The sequence below is a fragment of the Erythrolamprus reginae genome, chromosome 2, assembly GCF_031021105.1.
Source record: "Erythrolamprus reginae isolate rEryReg1 chromosome 2, rEryReg1.hap1, whole genome shotgun sequence".
Taxonomy (NCBI): Eukaryota; Metazoa; Chordata; class Lepidosauria; order Squamata; family Dipsadidae; genus Erythrolamprus; species Erythrolamprus reginae.
In genome coordinates, this window is record NC_091951.1 from 200,609,405 (window position 1) to 200,636,863 (window position 27,459).

Below are 27,459 nucleotides of genomic sequence, written 5' to 3' on the forward strand. Positions count from 1 at the left end.
ATAAATTTATCTTTTTATTGATACTAATGACATAACTTTCAATTTATTTATTGGTTTCTCGTGTAACATTTTCATGCTTTTTGCATGAAAAACTGACAAGTTCTAACAACAGATTAAACAACAAGTTTCCATCTTTATTTGGTATCTAAACTGTACTTTTTGGCTTTTCTCTTGTGAACTGCAGCAGGATTATCCCTGGGGAGATTCCAGCAGTAATTTGTATATCACAAGGGATCACATATGCATAAAAATCTCATTTGGGTTAGTTTACATTCCCCCACCTTATAATGTGCTCCACATAAGGTAAAAAATATTATTATCAGTAACTGGAAAAAAAGAGACAGGAATTATAAGATAATTAAACAAATCTTGTCTTACAATTTATATCCATCAGATAAATAAGAGTTAGAAACCTCCAAGGGGTATTTTATTAATCAAAACATTTTAAAAGTTCAGCAATGTGGAGATACAAAATACTAGACATAGACTGTTGATGAGTAACATTCAGCCAGCCATAAAAACTATATAAAAGTAACAGGGAAGCAGGAGACCTCAAAGAGGAGAACTGGAGGCTTAATTCAAAGCAAGCAAGAGTAAAGGGGGAGGGAAATAGAGGCTGAAGTGGCCCAAAATACTACATCCATCCATCCATACAAACAAACAAACATTTGCAAAAAAAAAAAAAACCCCGTCCCAGTTAAATTCAATTTCCTTCTTCTTCCAAAAATATCAGAAGAAGGCCTCAGGTATAGATGTTGGCTTTGATACTCATCCCATTACACAGACACAGGCATAGGAAATTTTCAGGTTGGGAAAGGAATATTGAAGTCTATGGTGCTCAGGTACATCAGCCAATTTTGTAGTGAAGGTGTTTTCTGTGGGGGCTGCAAGAAAGAAGAGGTTCAAAAGTTAGGGTGAAGGCTAAAAGAACGTAGGAAATACTAAAAGTGAAGTTTTATATCTGAGCACATGAATAAATATGTTCTATTTTCTGCAGGGCGGACTAGGAACAGCATGTTGTTACTGCCTGAACAGAAAATATGTACTGCTAAATGTACTATATACTGCTCTTGTATAGCAGTATCTCACAGCTCTGTGATCTAGGGCCTCCTTCTAAAAGTGCTAAGGCAAGATTTAGAAATAAAACCAGAAAGTTCAAATGGAATTGCCTGAAGAGGGAGTGGGAAATTGGTATTTCTCCAAATATTTGGGGGATAAAGTGACACACATAGTGAGGCCAAAGATTGCTATGATGATTTGTTTTGGTTTTTAAATTCAGCAAGGCCAAGAGTGTTAGGGGTTCTTCATCCCTGAATTATCACCTTTAAAATAAAAAACCTCTCAGCATCTTAAGGCCACTAATAGCTCTTATTTCAATCCCCTCCTTGGTTTCTGGGCTTGATTTGTTTCTTTTGAATGCCTGGCAACTAAGAGGCAAAGAGAATCACCTCCAACAGAGACAGAAGCAAAAGGATCTTGAATGGGTTGAGGCTGTCTGGGAATTCAACTTCACCATTACATTTCTAAAATATCTCTAAAATTTATTTATTTATTTATTTATTTATTTATTGATTGATTGATTGATTGATTGATTGGATTTGTATGGCGCCCCTCTCCGAAGACTTGGGGCGGCTAACAACAATATAAAAAGACAATGTAAACAAATCTAATATTAAAAATAATCTAAAAAACCCCAATTTAAAGAACCACTCATACATACAAGCATACCATGTATAAATTCTATAAGCCTAGGGGGAAGGGAAATATCAATTCCCCCATGCCTGACGACAGAGGTGGGTTTTAAGGAGCTTGCGAAAGGCAAGGAGGGTGGGGGCAACTCTGATATCTGGGGGGAGCTGGTTCCAGAGGGTCAGGGCCGCCACAGAGAAGGCTCTTCTCCTGGGTCCCGCCAAACGACATTGCTTAGTCGACGGGACCCAGAGAAGGCCAACTCTGTGGGACATAACCAGTCGCTGGGATTCGTGCGGCAGAAGGCAGTCCCGGAGATATTCTGGTCCAATGCCATGAAGGGCTTTATAGGTCATAACCAACACTTTGAATTGTGACCGGAAATTGATCGGCAACCAATGCAGACTGCGGAGTGTTGGTGTAACATGGGCATACCTTGGGAAGCCCATGATTGCTCTCGCAGCTGCATTCTGCATGATCTGAAGTTTCCGAACACTTTTCAAAGGTAGCCCCATGTAGAGAGTAAATGTAAAGCTTTTGAGAAATTGAAATCTATTTCCAGGCCAAATATTTTTTATTTGGAATATTACCTGAAACCTATAAAAGAGAAATACAATATTTCTAATGTGGCAACAGCTGCAGGAATAATATTTGCTCAAAATTGGAAAAATAAATAAATGCCATCAGAAGAAAACCTGATTAGAAAAATCTTAGAGTATGGATAAACGTACAAGGGTAATACAAGAAAAAGAGGCAACAGAATATTATAAAGTATGGGGAAAGTGGTATAAGTGGAAGAGGGCCAATGGATAAGAGAATAATGTAAGAAAGAGGGCAAAGGAGTTACCAGATGGTATTAAACATAAACAAATAAAATGGAAATAAAAAAATAAGGTAGAAATAAAGTATACTATTATACCATGTATAGTAGAATTGTGAAATATATGTACACTTTAATAACACTTAAATAATACAATATAACTCCAAATAAATCAAACGTCTGTGAAATCAAACTGTCCACTTAGGAAGCAACACTGATTGACAATCAATTTCACATGCTGTTGTGCACATTCAACTCTGTAGAGAACAAAGTATTCAGTGCAAATATTTCATTCATTCAGATCTACGATATGTTTTTTGAGTGGTCCCTTTTTTTTTTTGAGCAGTGTACATAATTGAAATGAAAAATTGAAGAGGAAAAAATGGTAAAACTTAAAATCTTTAGTGGCGCGCAATTGTTGTAAAGAAGGAAATGGTATAAATTTCCGTGTTTGTTTTTCACTTTAAAAATGTTCAATTAAAATCATTTAAAAAAGAAAAAAGAAAAGAAATCCATTTCCAGGCCAATTCAATTCAATTCAATTCAATTTATTAGATTTGTATGCCGCCCCTCTCTGAAGATTCGGGGCGGCTCACAACAATAATAAAAACAGTATAATAATGGAACAAATCTAATAATAAAATTATATTAAAAAACCCCAACAATTTAAAAACCATACAACACATACATACCAAACATAAAATATAAGAAAGCCTGGGGAGAGATGTCTTAATTCCCCCATGCCTGGCGATATAGGTGGGTCTTGAGTAACTTGCGAAAGATAAGGAGGATGGGGGCCGTTCTAATCTCCGGGGGGAGTTGATTCCAGAGGGCCGGAGCCACCACAGAGAAGGCTCTTCCCCTGGGGCCCGCCAAATGACATTGTTTGGTCGACGGGACCCGGAGAAGGCCAACTCTGTGGGACCTTATCAGCCGCTGGGATTCGTGCAGTAGAAGGCGGTTCCGGAGGTATTCTGGCCCAATGCCATGAAGGGCTTTAAAGGTCATTACCAACACTTTGAATTGTGACCGGAAACCGATCGGCAGCCAGTGCAGGCCACGGAGTGTTGTAGAAACGTGGGCGAAGTTAAGGTCTTGCTCCTTTGCTCGAAGGCATAGCAATGGCAACAGTGTACTTACCTTGTAGGAAGTCACGTCAATTTTGCCTTGTGGGGTCTTTATGGAGTGAAGACGAATCTGCCCACCGTCTGGATATCCCGATTCCACGTAGAGGCTGCAAGTTGATGAAGGCTTCAAGTAACTGAGCAGTCTCTTCTCCGGCTGCCAATCAATTGCAAAACTGGGGGAGAAGAGAGGGAGGAGGAGAAAAGTTTAAAATATGAGAGAGAATGAAAGAAAGGGGACTCTGCTTAGCATAGCATGCCTCGTGAGAATGGCATGACAGCAGACATACATACATGACTTGCAATTCTCAATGTATGGGTAGTCCTCATTTACGACCATAACAGAGACCAAAATTTTTGTGCCTAAGCAAGACAGTTGTTAAGTGAGTTTTGCCCTATTTGACGACCTTTCTGGCCATGGCGGTTAAGTGAAGTTTGAAGCCTAGTGAAAATCAAGAGGGGAACCGTGAGAACTCTGGCACCAGTTGCAGGAAGGTAAAAGTAATAAAAGTAATAATAATAATAATAATAATAATAATTATTATTATTATTATTATTATTATATTTATTTATTCATTCATTGATTCATTCATTGATTCATTCAATTTTTATGCCGCCCTTCTCCTTAGACTCAGGGCGGCTTACAACATGTTAGCAATAGCACTTTTTAACAGAGCAAGCGTATTGCCCCCACAATCCGGGTCCTCATTTTACCCACCTCGGAAGGATGGAAGGCTGAGTCAACCTTGAGCCGGTGATGAGATTTGAACTGCTGACCTTCAGATCTACAGTCAGCTTCAGTGGCCTGCAGTACAGCACGCTATTGCTAACATGTTGTAAGCTGCCCTGAGTCTAAGGAGATGGGCGGCATAAAAATCGAACAAATTAATTAATTAAATAAATAAATAAATAAAAATAATAAATAATAAAAAAATTTAAAAAAACAACGTGCAAGGCTCAGTCTCTTCCCCAGATCACCTTATAGAGCAACACAGCAACACAAATGAAGGTGCTCACCAGTTCTGCAGCAACTCGATCTCCGCCAAAAGCTGTGCTTGTTGGGAGTAGCTGTGCTGCAACTCCAAGAGGAGCCCTTTGAGGGTGCTGCAAGTTCCCAGGGGAAGTTCACCAGGGAGAAGGAAGGTAAGGCTGTCACTCTATCCGGAGAAGAGAGAAAGGTCAGGCCGGAGTTATGGGCACCCTAAATCCAGCGGAACTCACTGCGTGCTTTTCTTACCTGCAAAGTGACGTTGCCCTCCTTCCCCCAGTGTAAACGCAGCTTCAGGCCACAAGGAGCAGAAATCTCAGGCTGGGGTTGAGAGGTCAGCTCCAACTCCATGTCACTCTCTGAGACGCAGATCACCTTCACCCCTTGCAAAGTCTCCAAAAGGCCTCGGAAATCAGAGACTCTGGGTATTATAAATAACAAAAGCATAAAAGCATAAAACCCACAATAAGCAAGGAAGAAAAAGAAAAACACTTGCAGCTAATTCTCAAGTTCATTCACGGTGGAGGGCTTATCAGGGGTGTCGAACTCAAGGCCCAAGGGCTGGATCCGACCCATGGGGTACTTAAAATCTGGCCCATGGGGCCAGCCTGGAAACAGCAATGGGCCGGTCCGCAGTGCCCCTGCATTCCAAAACAGGGTGCTCCCTCTGCAGCCCATTTATGGCCTGGACAGCCTCCTGAAGCACTTTGCTGGCCAAAAAAAGGGCGCAGGGGGATGCGCCCACCTGTTTTGGCTGACATAATGCTGCAGGATATGTCTGTCATGTCTCCCCCACCTCTATCCACAAAAGGACCACAAGAATTACAGTGCTAATTCGGCCCTTGGAGAAATACAGTGATACCTTGTCTTACAAACGTAATTGGTTCTGGGACGAGGTTGTTAAGGTGAAAAGTTTGTAAGACGAAACAATATTTCCCATAGGAATCAATGGAAAAGCGATTAATGCGTGCAAGCCCAAAATTCACCCCTTTTGCCAGCCGAAGCACCCATTTTTACACTGCTGGGATTCCCCTGATGCTTCCCTCCATGGGAAACCCCACCTCCAGACTTCTGTGTTTTTGCGATGCTGCAATTTCACTGAGGCTCCCCTCGCTGGGAAACCCCACCTCCGGACTTCCGTTGCCAACAAAGCGCCTGTTTTTGCGCTGCTGGTATTCCCATGCTGGTATTCCCCTGCAACATCGTAAAAACACAGAAGTCCAGAGGTGGCGTTTCCCATGGAGGGGAGCTTAGGGGAATCCCAGCAACACAAAAATGGGTGCTTTGCTGGCAATGGAAGCCCGGAGGTGGTGCATCACAGTGGTGGCGGTGGGTTTGTAAGGTGAAAATAGTTTGTAAGAAGAGGCAAAAAAATCTTAAATCCCAGGTTTGTATCTCGAAAAGTTTGTATGACGAGGGGTTTGTAAGACGAGGTATCACCGTACCAGTTTGACACCCCTGGCTTAGGTGGATTTCCACCCCATCCCACACACACATACTTTTAAACAGAGATTTTAATTCAACTTTTGCAATTTGTTGCACCATTTTGTTCAACTGGGCAGTTACAAATAACTATAAAACTAAAGCTCCTAGCCTTATTCGGTAACTTTTCTGGCTTCTTGGAAGGAAAGTAGGTAACATTCCCACAATTTCAAGCGCTTCTCACTTTTATCTGCAATTCAGATTATAAGCAGTAGGTTTTCCAAAATAGCTGTAAAGGCTATGAACAATGAAATCAATGCAAATATTTCCCTTTCTGCCAGGATTTTCCATCTTTTCGCCCCATTGCTTCACAATCCCCAAAAATCCCTTTTACACCTGCAATTACAGATGTCCTATTTTGTATTTTGTTCAAAAGCACGCACAATTGTGCTAACTTCGAATTTGTAATTTTCGTTTGATGCATAAACATTAAACACTGTCATTTCTCTCACCTCTGCATTTTCTCTTGCCAAATCTTGGCTTCAGCCTCTTGTTGCCCAATCTCTCCCTGCAAGAATTCCAACTCTTTCTGCTGCTTCTGTAACCTGTCCTGCAATTCAGCAACCTGTTGCTCTAATTGCTGGTGTCTTTCTCTCAAGAGCTCCTGGATTGGGACAGAGGGGATACGAGGGGGACAGCAACAGGAAGCAAAAAACAAGCCAATGAATTCCACTGGCTGCTCTGAAAGAACCGAGATGCAATTAATTAATTGATCTGAACAGCCCTACCTGTTCTTCCAGGTGCCTCTCCTGGGCATCCCTTGATTTTTCCTCTATCTCTTCTTTCTATCAAGGAAATGCAACATTAGAATTAATTAGCTCCTATAGAAGAGAATGCCTACGGCTCAGGGTTACACTGCGGAGTCCTTGATGCTGTCCAAGTATGGTCGTTGGCTTGTGGAGATTTCATTACCTAACTAAATAACATGTCTGTGCTACAACTGATAATGTTTCCTAGCTGAATAATAAAATGTCAGCACTGATGACGTTACCGAGTTGGGTAATGAAGAGTCTGCAAGCAAACAACCAATCTTAGAGCTTGAGAGTTCACAAGGTTGATACTATAAGGGACAAAACTGACCGAATCTGGATGTTCTGCTTCAGATACCATTAAACCTTGGGCCACTTCTGGGCCTTGAACCATTCGGAATTGGGCCGCAGAAGTGGCGAGTGAAGGCTCATGCGCATCCCCATTTGTGTGAGCAGCAGGCAAGTGCATGCCTGTGCACATTTTCATGTGAGCTTGTACGTGCTTGCCCGCCGCTTGTGTACACACACTTGCCCGTTGCTCACTCGGAACCATCTCCCTCTCCGCCACCGGTCCACAAAGCCGGAAAGGATGGGGAACTCTGCATTATGCTGATTGTATGCAGGCATAGAAAGATGCATCATTCCTCCCATTGTACTGAACCTGCCTGTAACCTAATGCGCTCACACAATTTTATTTCTGCTTCTGGCAAGAAAAACCAATGAATTATTCACCTTCTTTCTTGACTATTCAAACCTCGTCTAATACAAGGTAGTGGGTTTTTTTAAAGGCTAGCCTATGGCTAATAAGCAAATAATTTCCATTGCCGATTGGGACTCTGCAGCCCAGTCCTAGGTAGGCTTCCCCAGAAGGATGCTCTGTGGAATTCAGTCGGGTGTGGGCTCAGATTAATTAATGCCCCAATGGAAATAAATTGCCAGGCAGGCTTGTCATGTTCAGCTCTGCTCTCTGTTGTAAAGATTGCTTGCTATGAATTAGCATAGTCCTTTGGAACTTAAATTTAAGTATTCACTGAAACCAGTATTTCTCAATCCTCAGCATCCTGGCTGGGAATGTCTGGGAGTTCACACATTTTAAAGTGGCTGAAATGGAGAAACACAGATCTAAACAGAACAGCAGGGTGTATAGACCGGTAGGTAGGTAGGTGGTATGTATGTATGTAGGTAGGTAGGTAGTGTTGCGTTTGGGCCTGGGCCAGCCGTTGCTCCCACAGATGGGAGAGACGCGGCACAAAGTGAATGTGAAAGCCTGGCTGACAGCCAGGAAGATGTGGCAGACAGCCAGGAGGATTCAGCAGACAGCCCAGGGGATTTGGACTGCAGTCCCTCAGACAGTCTGTCCTCGCTCAGTTCGTCTGCAGATCAATACATTGATCTATGTAGCCGAAGAGCTATGCAGAGAAGGGATCGCTTTAAGAAGTATTACAAATCATTATAGGAGCACCTGGGTTGGGTGTGGTTCCCTTAATGAAGGCTAAAGGGATAAAAAGGGAACAAGGGCCAAGGCAAACTGTGGCTGTTTATCTGTGTTGTTTTTGTGGTTCCTGCTTCTAAGTTTCTGTGCCGTTGGAGTTTTCAACCCAGCTTTGTCAGACAAGTGGGAGGTGAAAACTCTGGGACTTGCTGTTTGCTTCAAAGATTCAAAAGGACTCCTGAAACGTCTTTGCTCATTCCAGGTTGTCTTTGTTTGTTTTTCCCTGTGTTTTTTGTATGCGGCTGAAGTAAGCCTTGCATTGTTTTCGGACATTAAGAACTATTTGTTGAGTAAGCTATTTTTGTTATCTAATACAAGTTTGCTGATTAGCAGAGCACGTGTGTGTTTGATTTCTTTTCACTGGACTATTACGCATTGCTGAGCCAGTCAGGCAGAACAGGTAGGTAGGTAGGTAGGTAGGTAGGTAGGTAGGTAGGTAGATAGATAGATAGATAGATAGATAGATAGATAGATAGATAGATAGATAGATAGATAGATAGAGCTATGCAATACTTAAATGTTTTCAATATCTTGGGTGCTGGCAAATATTTGACCACCACTGTTAAACTCAGCTATCTCTCCCCCCAATAACACTCCCAAGTCAGAAACGAACCTTTGCTCGGTAGCGCTGTAGAGCCTCCTCCAAAACCCGAGTCCGACTCTGTACCTCCTCCTGCTTTGCCAGTATCTGAGGCACCGTCCCATTGATAGCGTCCACCTGTTGCTGGTAATCTGCTTTGAGCGCCTTCCATTCCTTTTTCGCTTCTTCCATCTCTTTCCCTGCAAGACACCACAATCTGCTTTTGAGCCTGAAATAGCTCAGGAGACTCCAGATGTCAACTGGGGTTTTCAAACCACCCAGAACCCAGAACTGAACAACTACAGACCAGTTGCTCTAACATCTGTAGTTATGAAAACCTTTGAAAGGCTAGCGATATCCCACTTGAAAACCATCACGGACTCACTGTTAGACCCCCTGCAATTTGCATGCAGAGCAAACAGATCAATAGATGAGGTCATTAATATGGCTCTGCACAACATCCTACAACATCTTGAATCTCCAAAGACCTACGCAAGGGTCCTTTTTGTAGACTTTAGTTCAGCGTTCAATACCATAATTCCAGACACTCTTCTAACTAAGTTGAACATCTAGCAGTACCTGGACACATTTGTAAATGGATCATAAGCTTCCTAACAAACAGGAAACAGCAGGTGAAGCTAAGCAGAATTACATCAGATACATGTACAATTAGCACAGGGGCCCAAGACTATGTGCTCTCTCCACTTCTCTCTCTATACCAATGACTTCATCTCTAACGATCCATCTGTTAAACCACTAAAGTTTGCAGATGACACAACAATGATTGGCCTCCTTCGAGACAATGATGTATCCACATGCAGACGGGAGGTTGAACAACTAATCTTGTGTTGTGACCGGAACAATCTGGAAATGAATACACTCAAAACCGTAGAAAATGTGGTGGGAGAAACATACCCATATTTCCACCTCTTATAATACTAGACAACACAGTATCAACAATAGAGACCTTCAAAATTTTAGGTTCTACCATATCATAAGATCTAAAATGGACACCTAACATCAAAAACGTCATCAAAAAAGCACAACAAAGAACGTTCTTTTTGCGTCAACTCAGAAAGCTCAAACTGCCCAAGGAGCTGCTGATATAGTTCTACAGAGGAATTACTGAGTCTGTCATCTCTATAACTGTCTGGTTTGATTCTGCAACCCAACAAGATACACACAGACTTCAGAGGATCATTAGAACTGCAGAAAAAACAATTGCTGCCAACCTACCTTCCATTGAGGACATGTATACTTCACAAGTCAAAAAGACGGTTGTGAAAATATTTACAGACTCCTCACATCCTGGACACAAACCGCTTCAACTCCTACCCTCAAAACGACGCTATAGAGCACCGCACACCAGAACAACTAAACACAAGAACAGTTTTTTTCTCAATGCCATCACTCTGCTAAACAAATAATTCCCTCACCACTACCAAACTATTCACTAAGGCTGCACTACTGTACTATTAATCTTCTCATTGTTCTCATTGAGAGCACATGCACTGACAAATTCCTTGTGTGTCCAATCACACCTGGCCAATAAAAAATTCTATCCTATCCGATCTGTGTGGGATTGCTACTGCTCTCTTGATTGCTTTGGGACTTCGCAAAAGGATTTGACTGGCCAGCAAAGAAACGAAATGTTGAACGAGAGGCCTGCAGTCTGATCCAGAAGGGATCTTCTCAAAGACATGATCCCAATCTTCCAGAAAGGATGGATGTTCATTTGGACAGAGTTAAATCAGCATGCATAATATGCAAACCCACACCAGTTCAAAACCTTTTCTAGTACTCCTTGTATTAGCTTGTATTTGATCCTAGACGGGAATTCCAGAATGTGTGTGTGTGTGTGTGTGTGTATGACGGTCTTGGTATATTCGGGTTTCTTCCTGTGTAGGATTTGGAAATTTCTGGCGACGTTTCGACGAGGTCTCACTCGTCATCTTCAGGCTGGTGTTTCTGTCCTTGTTCTAAAGCAAACACTGCGAGACCTGAGCTGCCTTCCTTCTATAAATACTGGTGGCTGGGTGTGGTTTGATGGCTCAGCAATTGCCTGCTGTGTAGAAACTTCCTGGTGAGTCAGATAGAAGGAAGGCAGCTCAGATCTCGCAGTGTTCGCCTTAGAACAAGGACAGAAACACCAGCCTGAAGATGACGAGTGAGACCTCATCGAAACATCGCCAGAAATTTCCAAATCCTACACAGGAAGAAATCCGAATATACCAAGACCGTCATACCTGTACCCGTGAAAATCTACGAAAACAAACAAACAAACATATATATATATATATACACATACATACATATACATATACATATACATATACATATATATATATATATGTAGATTGTTCTGAGTTCGGGCTTTGCCCTGTGTAATATTTTGCATGTTTATGCGACGTTTCGGTGGAATCACATCCACCATCATCAGGCTGAAGTTTCCAAGCTTCGTGCTGTTGTAAAATGAAAACGTCGCATAAACATGCAAAATATTACACAGGGCAAAACCCGAACTCAGAACAATCTACATACATATACCTGTGAAAATTTACGAAAACACACATATATATATATATATATATGTAGATTGTTCTGAGTTCGGGTTTTGCCCTGTGTAATGTTTTGCATGTCTATGCGACGTTTCGGTGAAATCACATTCACCATCTTCAGGCTGGAGTTCCAATCTTTGTGTTGTTGTAAATGGAAATGTAAATTCCATTTACAACAACACAAAGATTGGAACTCCAGCCTGAAGATGGTGAATGTGATTTCACCGAAACGTCGCATAGACATGCAAAACATTACACAGGGCAAAACCCGAACTCAGAACAATCTACATACATATACCCGTGAAAATTTACGAAAACAAATATATATATATATATATATATATATATATATATATATATATATATATATATACTGTATATATACATATATATATATTTATTTTATGTCGGATCACCCTGGTATATTGAAGGAACATCACAGCTCCTTTTTGCCTCTAGGCCCAACCCAGGGCCATTTCAAGGCAGTTAATTACTAGGATAGATCTATTTCGGCCTTATTTTGGCCTCATCAGCATATATATATATATATATTGGATTTGTATGCCGCCCCTCTCCGCAGACTCGGGGCGGCTAACAACAATAATAAAAACAGCATGTAACAATCCAATACTAAAACAACTAAAAAACCCTTATTATAAAACCAAACATACCATGCATAAAATTGTAAAGGCCTAGGGGGAAAGAATATCTCAGTTCCCCCATGCCTGGCGGCAGAGGTGGGTTTTAAGGAGCTTACGAAAGATGGGACAAGGATTGAATAATCCATTCTGTAGAACTGCTTCATTTTTAAAATGTTAACATTAAGCAGAAACACTCTTACCCGGGCACATTTGCATCACACCCCTGCATGCAATCTGCTGAGAATTGATACTCACGAACAGCAGAGTCAGAGGCATCCTGGATGTGAGGGACAGAGTCGAGAAAATCCTGAAGGAATTTAAGCACTTGTAGTTGGGTGTACATCCACTTCTGAGTCTTCCTAGTGTTCTGGAAAACACATTCCAAAAGCGGAAATGGAACTAGCTCTTAAGACACTTGGACAGGGTCATTCATCCAGAACGGAAGACAACATCTTTAAAGAAAAATGAGGCTATCACTCACCACTTCAAACTCAGCTAAGACCTGGGCTGGTAATTCCAATTTCGTTTCATTCATGGTTTCATCCTCATACGTTAAAACATCTTTGACCTGAGAGAGAAGCCTGAAGAGGACATAAACAACCACCATATAAAGAAAACAGCCACTTCCAAATCTTTAAATCTCTTAAAAACACTTTTGCATTATGGAGTCTACGGAGAGGGGCGGCATACAAATCTAATTAATATTAATAATAATAATAATAATAATAATAATAATAATAATAATATGCCCATGTTTCACCATCACTCCGCAGTCTGCATTGGCTGCCGATCAATTTCCGGTCACAATTCAAAGTGTTGGTTATGACCTTTAAAGCCCTTCATGGCACTGGACCAGAATATCTCCGAGACCGCCTCCTGCCGCACAAATCCCAGCGACCGATTAGGTCCCACAGAGTGGGCCTTCTCCGGGTCCCGTCAACTAAACAATGTCAGTTGGCGGGCCCCAGGGGAAGAGCCTTCTCTGTGGTGGCACCGACTCTCTGGAACCAACTCCCCCCCAGAGATTAGAACTGCCCCTACTCTCCCTGCCTTCCGTAAACTCCTTAAAACCCACCTCTGCCGTCAGGCATGGGGGAATTGAAACACCTCCCCCGGGCATGTTTAATTTATGCATGGTATGTTTGTGTGTGCGTCAGTGTTCCCTCTAATTTTTTTTGGGGGTGGGCGGAAAAGTATAGTGTCTGAGCGGCAGTCACTTCGGGACTGGGCGGCACAGAAATAATAAACAAACAAACAAACAAAAAACCCACCCTGTTTTGCCTCAGAGAATTTCAAAATAAAATACTGTACTGTGTGTCTATAACAGTGAGCTCATAATAGGGCAACTCTATCAATATCAAATGCCACTTAAATAGTTGAGCTAGTTTCAAACTATATTTTGATTTTCTTTCTCTCTTCCTTACTCCCATTCTTTTTCTTTCTCTTTTCCTTCCTCTCTTTTTTCTATCTGTTTCTCTCTCTTCCTCTCTTCCTCTCTCTCTCCTTCCCTCTCGGCTTCTGGGCAGGTTTGGAAAACTCTGAGTTGATGATGATTTTTAAGTGAGCTCAGCTTAGAGGGAACTATGGTGTGCGTCTGTTAGTATATGGGGTTCTTTTAAATCTTGTATAAATTTTAAAGTTTTCTGATTATTTATGATTTGTTCTATCTTGTTGTGAGCCGCCCCAAGTCTTCGGAGAGGGGCGGCATACAAATCTAAATAATAAATAATAATAAATAATAATAATACTTATCTGTTATGGGGATGTTCCATACTGATTTTAGTTTAGTGGCCAATCACCATCCTTAATATATTGAGACAAAGGTCAAATAACATATGGGGCCTCATTGCATATATGGGTGAGGTAGTATTTCTGTTGCTTATCTACTTAAGGACTTAAAACTGTAGTGCGTTGCCATGCATTTCCACCTTAATATGGTAGGAAAATGTGCTTTTAGTTTTCAGTAATTATGGCCAGGAAGTCAAAAAGAAAGCTGGGAAAAACCATGCAGATTGTCTGCTCATGCATTATTTGTCATTCTTGTCACATTCTAACTGAAAGGAAAATCCAGAATATAACTAATACTCTCCAATGACTGCATAGTCCTAAGCAGAGGTCTCCAAACTTGACAACTTTAAGACTTGTGGACTTCAATTCCCAGAATTCTCCAGCTGGAAGTCCACAAGTCTTAAAGTTGCCTAGTTTGGGGACCCCTGGTCCTAAGCATATGCAACAAGGAAAGTTGTCTCTTCTTATCCACAATATCACTGTGAAACTCCCAGCTAGCTTCTGAGGCAGACTCACTCTATTTTTTAAAAAATGGATTTTCTTAAAAATACAGAAGCTGAAACTGTCTTTTACACACAACTGGAAAAAATATCAGAATATAAAGCAGTGATGGCAAACTTTTTTTTCCTCGGGTGCCGAAAGAGCATACATGCGCACTATCACACATGCGTGAGTGCCTACATCCATAATTCAATGCCTGTGGAGGGCGAAAACAGCTTCACCCACCCACTGAAGGCCCTCCAGAGGCCTGAAATGGCCTATTTCCCAACTTTTGATGGGCCCAGTAAGCTTTTGTTTCGCCGTCCCCAGGCTCCAAAGACTTCTGTGGAGCCTGGGCAGGGTAAAAATGCCCTCCCCCTGGAGGTTCTCTGGAAGCCAAAAACACCCTCCCAAAGCCACTGTGCGAGCCAAAAATCAGCTGTCGGCACACACATGCATGTTGGAGCTGAGCTAGGGCAACAGCTTGCATGTCAGCAGATATGGCTCCACGTGCCACCTGTGGCACCCATGCCATAGGTTCGCCATCACTGATATAGAGTATCAGAATTGAAAGGGACCTTGAAGATCTTCTAGTCCAACCCCCTGCACAAGCAGGAGATTCTGGACAAATGGTAGTCCAAGCTCTTCTTAAAAACTCCCAGAACTGCAGCACCCACAATTTCTGGAGGCAAGCCATCCACTGATTAATTTATCTCATTGTCAGGAAATTTGTTTAGTTCAATCTTTCCTTGATAAATTTCCACCTGCTGATTACTTGTCCTGCCTTCTGGTGCTTGGGAGAATACCCTGACCCCATCAAGGGGGTGACAGCCCCTCAAATTTTGGAAGACTGATGACTGGAAGAATCAAAGAGAACTTTTCCTTTATAATGGTGGAGCTTCTCATTTTGACAAAATGCTAAATGTATCTCATTGTGAAAATACATGGTAAATACAGTTTTGAGGCCACTTAACAATCTCATAACTATTGCAAGAAGAGAATACCAAAATATTAAAGCTGTGATTTTAAGAGGATGAGGAAAGGAAGGACCATTATACTAACTTAATTAGATGAATGTAATGAAGCAAAATAACATGACTGATACTTGATTAAAAAAACATTATCCAGTATCCAATGGACTTATATCCAAGTAAACACTGTATATATTCACTGATAAGCTGAAACTGTTTTTTAAATGCATTTGGGATCCTAAAATACTTGATTTATTTGCAAGTACAGTATAAATTAACATGGTATTTACTGAAATTTTGTTATATTAAGAATTGTTTTTAATACTATGCTGTAAAATGCCCATACCATCCGCTTGCAAATGGAAGAGCAGTTTTCCTTACTACCTTTAGCTACTTTTTAGTTATCTTTTGGTTTCCGTTGTAAACTTCTTCTGACTCATCCTATCCTTAGACTATCTACTGTTGACTTCTCCCGATTCCTAAGAGGTCAGTAAGAGGCGTGCATAAGTGCACCAGCGTGCCTTCCGTCCCCTGTCCTAATGTTTCTTTTTTACTAGTATCATGTAAAAAAAAACAAACCACATTATAAGAGATTTTGTAATGATTTTTAAGAGATTTTGTAATGATTTTAATGGAAGTGTTGGTTGTGTGGCTATTTTGCTTCTGCAATGGGATTATCTTAAAGAATCAAATATTAATACTCCCTGTTCTAAAAAATAGGAGGAAGTGTTATTCACAAAATCCCAAGGAAGTGCTTTTTAAAAAAAGTACCATCAAGTAACAAAGTTATAAAAATCTATATCTGTATAATAAAATAATATATTTTAATAATCAATTAAATAATAACAGCAACAGCAACAACAATAATACCAGGTGACAGCCATACCAGGTGACAGCCGAATTGATGAAAAACAACAAGAAAAACTTAGCCAATATCAGGATCTTAAAATCTAACTACAATGACTCTAGCATAAGCCAGTACAGGTGGTCCCAGTGGTAATCAGCACACTTGATACTGTGCCAAAAGACCTCAGCCCACATTTGAAAACAATAAACATTGACATAATCACGAACTGTCAGTTGTGTACTTGGATCTGTATGCATCATATGAAAATACATCACACAGTCCTAGACACTTGGGAAGAATTCGATTTGTGATATTGTGATACAAAATTCAGCATATAAATCTCATTTGCTGTGTATTAGTTTTTGTGATGATGATGATGATGATGATGATGATGATAACAACAACAGCCTTTATTGTCATTGTAATGTATATAATGTAATTGGTTTAGCCTCTACTGGTGCAATCCATAACCAAAAATACAAGACAATATGAATAGGATAGACAATAATCCTTATACCAATAATTGTGGGGGAGACCTAGTCATACGTTTCAATATCTCCTTATCTAAGGGAGTTGATTCGGTGCCAAACTTTATACTCTTCCTAAGCCAGGCTCCCCAAATGCAGCATGAATATATAGAAACCAGCCATTGGAGAATGGAAGTTCCCTAAGCCCCCTAATTCTTTCGGACCCTCTCCTGCAGTTTACCAACGTTTCTCAATTTTGGGAACTTCAAGATGTACGGATTTTCAACTACCAGAATAGCCAACCGAGAATTGCCGGCTGGGAATTCTGGGAGTCGAAGTACACACATCTTGAAGTTGCCATGGTTGCAAAAAAAAGAAAAGACACACCCACTGCTCTAGGCACCTTCTGATTACTATTTTTTCCCTAGTTTGGGTAAAATGCATTCCTGCCGGACAGAAAAATAGGGAATCGTCATTCGATCTACACTACGAAAGAGATATTACGTGTACTTACTCCACCGCTGTCCCTTCCGCCTCCATAGTTTCTCCAACCGCGGCATCCACGGACGAATGGATCATTCTTTTAGAAATTCCCGCCTTTCTTTCAATGACTCTTCTTCTGGAGGCGTCCCGCCGAACTCACCAATCCCAGTTCGACAAGGCTAATAGGCCCGCCCCAGAAGGTCTGAACTGCGGTGTGATTGGATGGAAAGAATGACTCGGTCGAAAGAAGCCCTGCGGTTGCGAGGCAGACGGACGGCTCCTCCATCTTGAGGAGGTCGGAAAGAGGCGGGTGATTTGTATTTCTTCAAAACTCTTTGCGGAAGCGGCAGAGAGATTGCGTCATACGGGCTTTAGGCCCCGCGAGATGGGATAGCCTGTATTATATTAACAGCCGGAAATAGAAACCCTCAAAAATATTGCGAAGAAGCCTTCCGTCCCCTGGCCTAAGGTTTCTCTTTTACTAGTACAGTATCATGTATATATTATATCTTTGTATACCACCAATACGTACATGACAAAATAAATAAATAAATAGAACAAGCATGATACTATTTGTATCTCCGGAAGGGAGAGAAGCCGGCTCGGGAACAAAATTCAGAATAAAAGTTGCAACTAATGTGAGAGCCCGGTGAAAGGAGCAGTGATTTCAAGTAGGGAGGTATCCAGATTTGGTTTTTCACCCAGCTTGGATCTACTAGCAAGACCTAACCATCTGTAGCAAAATCTACAAAAGGTGGTGCAGGCAGTTCTCGACTTACAACGGTTCTTTTAGTGATCATTCAATGTTACATCACTGAAAAAGTGACTTACGACCATTTTTCACACCTATCGCATGATCAAAATTCAGTGACTCTTATTTATGGCTGCAGGGTCCCAAGGTCATGTGATCCCCTTTGGCAACTTTCTTACAAGCAAAACCAGTGGGAAGCCAGATTTGCTTAGCCCCTTATTACTTTGCCAATTGCAGCTATTCACTTAACAATCGAGGTAAGAAAGTTTGTAAAATGAGACAACTTGCTTAACAAATGTCTTGCTTAACAACAGAAATTTTGGGCTTCATTGTGGTCGAAAGTCGAGGACTACCCTCAATGGCAAAGCCCTTTCATAAAGAGTGCCCATAGGAACCACATAGATCAGTGTTCTTGAACATTTCCGGCACAGTGCCAAAACCAGAATGCATGTGCTTGCGCATGTGCCGGAAACCAGAAAAGCAGCTGCCATTCTGGGTTCCAGGGCACACATGTATGCCGGCCCTCTGGTTTTCACGTGCGTGGGAGCATTGAAAACCAGAAGAGCAGCTGTCTGGTGCACATGCATGCAACAGCCAGCTGCTTTTCTGAGTTCTGGCATGCATGGTTTTCGCATACACAGTAGTGCCAGAAACCGGAAGAGCAGTTGGCTGGTGTGCGTACCAGCCAGCTGGTCCTCCAGTTTTCCACACTACTATGTACACAAAGACCAGTTGACCAGCGTGCATGTGCGCACTGGAACCCAGAATAGCAGCTGGCAATAGCAATAGGCTCTGCGTGCCACCTTTTACTTAAGGACATCTATACCAGTGTTTCTCAACCTTGGCAACTTGAAGATATCTGGACTTCAACTCCCAGAATTCCCCAGCCAGCATTCACTGGCTGGGGAATTCTGGGAGTTGAAGTCCAGATATCTTCAAGTTGCCAAGTTTGGGAAACACTGATCTATACAATGTTTTACATATAACTCAGTTGTACAGATATTTTTAAAGTCCCAGATTGTATAATTAAAGCAGGCTTTAATGTTCAGATTTTCTCAATCAGCTGTTTTCTAGTGTGGATTATAACTCCCACTGAGGCTGACTGGGAATGATTAACACTAGTTGAATCTCTAGTGGATACACGTTTGGAAAAATCTAGCTTACTCCCGGTCAAAAGGACATGGATTTGCTGGTTTTCCATTTCCCTTCTTGCTACAAAATAAGCACTGAGCTTTGATTTTGTCTCTAAGACGTAATTAATGTGTAAACTTTAGTTGTACCTTTGCTTTTCTGAGGATCTAAGGTGCTGGTGGAATACGGTAAATGCTGAAAAATCAATGAGACGGTGTTTCTGAAAAAGGTGGAAAAGGAGTGGTTCACTGGAGAAGCAGGATGGGTGGAGCTGTAGGTTAATCCAGCTAGTCAGGTACTCAGTTGACAGAAGATATACCAGGAATGAAGTTGGACCTCTTATTGTCGGAGTTTGAAAACAACTCCACCCTCCCTACAAAGACCCAGATTGCAACCTAACCAGGAGAGTGGTTTCCCTTGGAATCTGAACCAGCCATGGCTGGGACCCTGGAGAAGAAGAAAACTAACCTGAGTGGCAGTAGCTGTGACATTCGAAGCTGGAGGAAATTCCAGTAAGTTCCTCATGAGGTCTCAAGTGGATAAGTTGCAGGGCTTTGCGGAAGTCATTTGACACAGTTGGCTTCCTGATATACATATCTTTGTGTTTGCATGTAAAGCCTGGCATTCCTCTGGTCAGGAGGTTTAACTTTAGACCACTGTTGACTGCTCTACTTGGTCGATAGGCAAAGAAAACGTAGTGTGTAGATCATGTAGAAAGTAGATCGTGTAAGTAGATCGCACTTCCTTTCTAATTTATTTGTCAAAAACAAGATAGCATTGGTAAAAACATAAGCAAAGTAGGTACTATAGGTAAATTAGGACAATAGGCCATTAAGACAGGGACGGTAGGCACAATGGGGCACGCCCTTTTCCCCCAATTCTAATTTCTTTTTATTTTTAAGATTTTTATTGAAAGTTTGAAAAAAAGCTGCCGCTTGTGACATATACAAATACACAGGAAACAGAACAAAAAACGTATACACACACGCACATACATACATACCTATATAACTACAGCATCTTACAACTCTGCATACTTAAACCAGAAAGACAGAAAACATCAGTTCTATCATACCTTTCTTTCGTACATCAATACTCATTTTCTAACTTATGCAGCTTATACATATGGTTTTCTTTTGGTACTTCAAAAATTTAACAAATCTCATTTATCATAGTAATAGTACTAGTGGTAGTAATATCCCCCAAACAATGTCAATTATCGATTATTACCCTCCCTTCACTTATTGCTCAATTTTTTTCTCCAATGTATTAGCGTTGATTATACATTCTCATTTAGAATGTTGATTTCTAATTTCGAAAACATGTAGAAGATATAAGATGCCTTGTTTTCCTCCGGAGGGCGGTCGTTCCCTCCCAAAGATGAAAAGAATTGTAACAGAAATAGGCCTAACTTGTAAGCCTTGGTGAATCCTTCCAGTCCTTCTCGGGGATCTATTTGGTGTAACCCACTGTCACTATTTCGAGGAGGCGCGTAGCCTCCTACTGAGTTACTACTCCCTCCTACCGACTCTCCGCTCTTGCTTGGCGCGCCCAGAGGGAGGGAATGGAGAGTCCCGCATGCGCCGCCGCCGCTGGGCTGAAGCCATCTGAACTCCGCCTCCCTCGCTCTGTTTTCCCCCCCTTCCGATGTTCTCGCTGCTGCTGCCGCTGCCGGCAACCCCGCCAGGTTTGCCAAACCGGGGAGCCGCTTCAGGTACGACCCCGATGCGATTTTTCCCGAAACCTTTCCGATTGCAAGTCATCCCGGGCTGTTGTTTCCCCCCCCCACTGCAGGCACCCCATAATAGACGGCCCCGGGGGCCTGTCGCCATGGAAACGAGACAGTCTTGATGCTGCTTCTCCCCCATCTCGTCTTTTTTTTGGCCGCTCTCCTTTCTAATGTTGTGGTCGCCATGGAGACCTGGTGGTTTTTGCCTCCCTTGGAAGGTGTGTTTCCCTTCCCGATCCTCTTCGCTTCTCTCCCCCCGGGATGGGGGTGGGTGGAAAAAAATCTGACTCCATTCTAACCATTGAAAAGCATCTCTCCTTCCTTCCCTCCCCCCCCTCCCCCTCCCTCTTTCCCTCCTTCCTTCCCTCCTTCTCTCTCTCCCTTCTTATTTCCCTCCTTCCTATCCCTCCCTCCTTATTTCCCTCCCTCCCTCGTTCCTTCCTTCCCTCTCTCCCTCCTTCCTTCCTTCCCTCCCTCCCTCTCTCCCTCCTTCCTTCCTTCCTTCTTCCATCTAATGTTGTTCCTCTTCTATCTAATGTAAGCTGCCCAGAGTTCTTTGGGAGTTGGGCGGCATATAAATAAAATTAAATTAGAAAGAAAGAAAGACCATATGATTGTCTCCCCCCCCCCCCAATATTCCCTGAGCATGATTCCATTTTCCATTTTTCTCCTGCTCCCCCAATAGACTACTGTAGAGCTTTATCTGTCATTGGCAGAACAATAAGATATGATAGGGAATCGGGCCCTTTTGCCAACCTCTGCCGTTTGGGCTGCTTCAGGCAACTTTTCTGGCAAAAATAGGATGCTGTGTGGAGAGTGGTTGAAGCAATGGTAGAGCTCGCACAAGGCCCCTGTGGAGGCCTGGATCTGACATATTGAGATATGCTGTTGTAAGCATGGCTAAGTTCCTAATTAAAACAAAAAACAAAACGAGCCTCCCTTTTGCCCAGCTGCGGATGGTGTGAAGATTTATTTATTTATTGTTATAATTATTTATTAATTAAATTTATAGGCCGCCCAACTCCTTCCGGACTCTGCGCGACGTAATCACGAGTGCAGATTCTTCAAACCTGATTCCTCCAGATGGGTTAAATCAGCATTTCACAAAGGCAGAAAAGGCAGGGCAGGCCTGAATCAGTTTTGATACTGATGTTCTGGAATCACGAAAAAATGTCAGGCTCCGAGTCTTCAGAGAGGGGCGTCTGACAAATCTAATAAATAATAATAATAATAATTTATGCCTATGTTGTAGTTGCCAGTATGGGGGTGAGGGGTGGGGGGCAAGGAAATCCCTGCTCCTTTCATTTCTTTCCTCTGGATGGAAATGTGCAGTAATATGTCTGGGATTTACAACTGGCTTTCAGCAAAAAATCTCTCTCTGTGTGTATATATACCGTATTTTTCAGACTATGCAATCAGTGGTGGGTTCTACTGTTATGCCCTGGTCCTCCGTTCCGGTAGTAGCCCGCAGGTTGACTCCGCCATCTTTTTCCCCCCCACATTTTTTTAAATCACATTTTTTGGCTCTCTGCGCATGCACAGAAATAAAATTGTCCCCCTGCGCATATGCAGAGACCCAAAATTGTGCAGTCGTGATGCGCACCTGTAGCGAAAGGTAAGTGCAACCCACCCTTGTATGAGATGTACCTGGGCATAAGACAAACAATTTCAAAGAGATAAGTAAGAAAAAAACATTTTTGTCCTCCCCAGCCTCCAGGAGCACTCTGCAAGCCTCCCAAACCTGCACACCCTTTTTTTTTTTACAATTATGGGCCCATTTTTCACTTATTTTGCAAAACAACAGAGCACACAGTAGGTTTGGGAAGTCGGCAGAATGGTCCTAGGGGCTGGGGGAAGGCAAAAATGCCCCCATTTTTGCAAAAAACAGGCCCATTTTTCACACAAATTGGATGTGGGGGTGGGGCTTTGGAAGGCCAAAAATGGCTGTATTCGGCGTATAAGACACACTGCATCCTCTTTTAAGTCTCTGTGTTTGTGTGTGTGTGTACAGAACCAGGTCCAAATCCTGGTAAGGGTATGGCTGGCTGATGAGAGCAAAATAGCTTGAAATATATTTGTTTATTTGTTTGTTTATTTATTTATTCATTCTTTCTTTCATTTATTTCTTTATTTATTTATTTAATTTGTATGCCGCCCCTCTCTGCAGACTCGGAGCGGCTCAGAACAAGAACAATACAAATCCAATACTTAAAAACACTTTAAAACCCTTAATATAAAAAGACAATCATGCATCTCATACAAACCATACACAAAGTGGAAACAGCCCAGGGGAATCAATTTCCCCATGCCTGAGGACAGAGGTGGGTTTTAAGGAGTTTGCGAAAGGCAAGGAGGGTGGGGGCAGTCCTAATCTCTGGGGGGAGTTGATTCCAGAGTGTCGGGGCCGCCACAGATAAGGCTCTTCCCCTGGGTCCCTCCAGACAACATTGTTTCGTCGACGGGACCCGGAGAAGGCCAACTCTGTTGGACTTAACCGGTCGCTGGGATTCGTGCGGCAGAAGGCGGTTCCGGAGATATTCTCATCCGATGCCATGAAGGGCTTTATAGGTCATAACCAACACTTTGAATTGTGACCGGAAACTGATGACTTGTCATTTGTTGAAATTTGTCAGAGCCTGCTGCAGAACTCTTAGAATCCATTGAGATGTACATTTTCTGTTCTCTCCGACTGTTGTCTTTGCTTAAATTTATCAGCCTTGTTATATCAACCTATCAGATCTGGCAGAGTAGGCATGCTGCATGGAGACTATTGGCTATGATCCTACGTTTGGTGGGTCTCAGGAGATGTACTTTCTCTACTGTTTATATATTTTTTTATTTGATGGTTTTACATCTGTTGTTTTTATTAAATTGTTTGTATGCCGCCCAGAATTGATTTGGTGAGGTGGGTTACTGTACAAATTTGATAAACAAGTACATTTATAATAAAATGTACTTGAATTTGAAATGTACTTGAATTCGTATACATGAATTTGATCCTAGCGATTAGTAGAACTGAAACTCTGCATATTGGAAAATGGAACTGTATTACACTGTTTCCCTTTCTAAACCCTTCTCTGACCCTTAAGTTCTTTGTACTCTTCTGACTGCAGGCACCCAGTTACCAACTCCCCTGAGCGGCCAGTGGCGGTGTGGGGCATGGCAGCAGTGTGGCAACAAGTGTTGGCTGTAGATGCACGGTGAGACTCCTAGGTTGGATGTAGAGGGTGTTCTGGTTTCTGGTAGAAATTTAGTAATTACAAATAACTCTTATTAAATGCATCATTTCATGAATAAAGCAACTCCGTTTATTTCTCTGCTCTCCTGTACTTCAATCACATTCCATACAGCACTCGGTCCGCTATCTCTCTCTTAGCCGCATTTCTCACATTCCTTTTTCTGCTTCACTTAGACAAGATTTATTTTCCTAACCACATAACTTTGAAAAAACAGCAGCACTGACTAAATACAATACAAAATACTTTGGCTTACTTTAGCGTGGCAAAAACACATCCATTATTCTTTTCGGCAACGTTGAAACTCCACCCTTCTTCTCCACTAGCCCCCTGACATGCCAAACACATCACTACAATATTTAACCCATTCCTCTCCTTAATACAGTGGTACCTCGGTCCTCGAACGCTTTGGTTTTCGTACATTTCGGATACCGAACAAAATTTTCTGCAAAAATTTGCTTCGGTATCCGAACAAAAATTCAGATACTGAACAGAACATTTTGTTTACTATCCGAAATGTAAGATCTGAGAGGACGGGATGACAGAGAATGGGAGTCGGAATCCCGACACGCCCCTCCTGGCCGCCCTTTTAACAGCCTCCCAGTCTCTACCTTGTAACTGCTCCAAGCTGCAGGAAGGGTAGGGCTGGCTGCAATACCGGCAGCTTCGGGGGGCTCCTTTCCACAGCGGTTCAGTTCGTTACCTCCAGGCAGCTACACCAACTTTTTCTTTCCCGGCTCCGGCGGCTTCCCTTCATCACGTGACATTCCTGACGCTGCTGCTGCTCCTCGAAGGGATTGTGGTCGAGAACCGAGGTACCACTGTATCTTCTTCCAGACCTCTGCTCTCTACGTTTCTGGACCCTTCTGAATTTAGGGTTAACCCAGCGAGCGTCTGATTCTCCCTCACTAGATCCTGAACTCATAGCCCCATCCTGTGGCTGGCCTCCCACCTGTTCTACTACCTGTAACCCCGGACCCCCCACTACTTCATAAACACTATCTGAATCCGAGTGCTCAATATCTTCATCATCCTCCAACTGATCAGGAGTATGTACAACAGAGGGGGGGCTTGAGCAACAAGGAAAAGGAAATATACCAGTATGGTATAGTGGTTAAGATGCTAGATTGGCATCAAGTGGGACCCAGGCTCATGTACATTGAGCCATGAAACCTCCTATCAGACTTAGTTGTTGTCTCTCAGCCTACCCTACTTCACAGGATTATTATTATGGAGTGAATGGGGAGAACTATCTATATTGAGCTTCTGAACAAAAAATGCAAGATATAATTCTAGCATACATGCTTACAAATAAGTCAAGCGTAGGGGACAGGTTATTCTTAGTTGCTGTTCAGGGAAGTACATTATTGAGAACACAGCTTAATAAATCTTGATATTTTATTCCTATGAACAAATTATAGTTTAATACATTATAAGTTTAGGAATTAACATTGAGGATATGACCTGAGAAATGGGAAAAAAGCTCTCTGCCATCTTGATATTTGAGAACAAAGTGTTAGTGTTTGAGAGAGGGAAGATTTATCTGATGGGGAAGGAATAATGAAGGAACTTTATTCTATATCACTGTTTTCATTTACTGAACTTAAATGCATACTGACATCTGATTACAGCACAGTGCTGAGATGAACATAGGACTTTGTGCTGTAGAGAATGTTATACTCTCTCGGTTAGTGGAAACTCAGGATGATGCTAAGCAAAAGAGAAGGTTTAATTCAGCAAGGATACTATTGGCTGAGGTTTCAGACAGCTAATGCATCGTCTTGTCTTGCAGATACAACGCATACCGCACCCCAAACTTCCCTCAGTTCCGTACACAGTACATCCGCAGACGAAGCCAGTTGCTGAGGGACAACGCTAAAGCGGGCTTCGATCCCTTGCTCCGTAAGCAATACCTGCGGCTACGCAGTCAGCTTCTGGCCCAGCGCTACGGCCCACTCTCAGAACAGAGCAGCTTTCGAGCCTACAGCAACAGCATCGTCCGAAGCAGTCGCACTACACTTGATCGCATGGAGGTACTCGGGCTTTTACATATTAAAAATAGTCTGATGATAATCAGTTTAGTATATCTGATAGGAATAATGAAGTTTTTAAAATTGATTAATTAATTAATTAATGCTTGGAAAACTTCGTTGCATTTAATCAGTTTTGCATAATTCTGATTCTGTGTTTCAAAGAGATTTGGTACAACAGGAAAATAGAGTAACCCTAGACCAGTGAAAGCAAATCCTTTTTTTGTTCGCGTGCCAAAAGGGGGGGGTGCATGTGGCATGTGTGCATGCCCGCACCCATAATTCCATGCAGCCCCCTGCGCGTGACTCCCCGCCACTCCTGGCACGTGATGACACACCCGTTTTTCGCACTCTCCAGGCTTCAGAGCCTTTCTAGGAGCCTGGGAAGGGCGAAAACAGCTTTTCAAGTTGGGAAATAAGCTATTTGTGGCCTCCGGAGGGCCTCTGGGGGATGGGGAAGGCCGTTTTCGCCCTCCCCAGGTTTTAGAGCTTCCAGAAAAGCTCTGAAGCCTGGAGAGAACAAAAAAAAAAGGAACTTCCAGTTCAACCAGAAGTTGGCAATGGGAATGTTTCTGACCTCTGGAAGACCTCCGGGATGGGTGGGTAGGGAAGGCCGTTTCCAGCCTCCCCAGGCTCCTAGAAAGGCTCTGGAACTTGGGGAGATCGAAAGGCTCCTTTGGCAGCCCAGAAAAGCCTGAGATGATCAGGATTAAAGGGAGAATGGCAGGAAACTGGTTGGGCCTTCATGCCGCTCTCACCCACCCCACCCGTCCAAAGGCTGAAAACAGGCTGTTTCCTAATTCTCAGTGGGCCCAGAAGGTCCAAAAATCAGGTGGCTCACATACTCACCAATATGGCTCCATGTGCCACTTGTGGCACACATGCCAGAGGTTCATCATCATGACCCTAGTCCAGTGATGGTGAATCTTTCTTTGGTTTGCGTGCCAAAAAGTGTGTGCATGCATGTGCTAGCAGGCGCGCATATGCCCACACCCATTTCCTCCCCATCCATGCACACTCCTATGTTGCCCTTGCGCATGCATACCATGCCCCTCCTCGTCCCCGCACATGTGCACAGGTCTCACTGAAGCCTCGGGTGGTGAAAAAACACGAAACGGGCAAACCAGAAGTTCTGGAAAATGGACTTCTGTTTTGTCCATTGTGCTGTTTTTTGCACTCGGGAGTCTCCAAGGAAGCTTCCTGAAGCCCTGGAGTGTGAAAAACAGGACAATGGGCAAAACAGCCAGATGGACTGTTTTTCACCCTCTGGGGCTTCAGGGAAGTTTTCTGGAGCGCGAAATGGCATTCCCTAAGGACAAAAATCAACTGGCTAGCGCACACATGCACACTGGAGATGATATAGGGCAATGCCTCGCGGGCCCTCTGATATGGCTTCGCATGCCACCTGTGGTACGCGTGCCAT

At 42.6% G+C, this 27,459-nt stretch overlaps 3 protein-coding genes across 6 annotated transcripts in view; 2 read left to right on the top strand and 1 right to left on the bottom strand.

Annotated features, from left to right (window-relative positions):
* Nucleotides 1-19,554, bottom strand: ZWINT (ZW10 interacting kinetochore protein). 2 transcript variants are annotated; one of them, XM_070741235.1, is made up of 10 exons: nucleotides 19,510-19,554; nucleotides 12,605-12,704; nucleotides 12,379-12,490; nucleotides 8,958-9,124; nucleotides 6,832-6,888; nucleotides 6,556-6,707; nucleotides 4,871-5,042; nucleotides 4,651-4,790; nucleotides 3,650-3,809; nucleotides 1-884 (listed from the first exon to the last, which is right to left on the bottom strand). In XM_070741235.1, exons 1-10 carry the CDS (start codon nucleotides 19,530-19,532, stop codon nucleotides 804-806), a joined length of 1,164 nt encoding a protein of 387 aa, XP_070597336.1. In that variant the 5' UTR covers nucleotides 19,533-19,554; the 3' UTR covers nucleotides 1-803. The 2 variants fall into 2 exon arrangements, with proteins under 2 accessions (XP_070597336.1, XP_070597335.1); XM_070741234.1 differs by lacking the exon at nucleotides 19,510-19,554 and adding an exon at nucleotides 17,191-17,312.
* The window catches only part of PORCN (porcupine O-acyltransferase), a 298,654-nt gene that overhangs the window by 69,777 nt on the left and 201,418 nt on the right, over nucleotides 1-27,459 (top strand). The window lies entirely within an intron of this gene.
* WDR13 (WD repeat domain 13) overlaps nucleotides 18,109-27,459 on the top strand; it is an 18,871-nt gene continuing 9,520 nt past the window's right edge. The window contains exons 1-3 of one of the 3 annotated variants that reach the window (XM_070741228.1): nucleotides 18,109-18,167; nucleotides 23,884-23,970; nucleotides 25,799-26,039. In XM_070741228.1, the coding sequence (XP_070597329.1) occupies nucleotides 23,930-23,970; nucleotides 25,799-26,039 (282 nt within the window). In that variant the 5' untranslated portion in view covers nucleotides 18,109-18,167; nucleotides 23,884-23,929. Of the gene's footprint in view, nucleotides 18,168-19,342; nucleotides 19,554-20,635; nucleotides 20,756-23,883; nucleotides 23,971-25,798; nucleotides 26,040-27,459 lie in introns of those variants that run through there. The other 2 variants (XM_070741226.1, XM_070741227.1) reach the window with 2 other exon arrangements.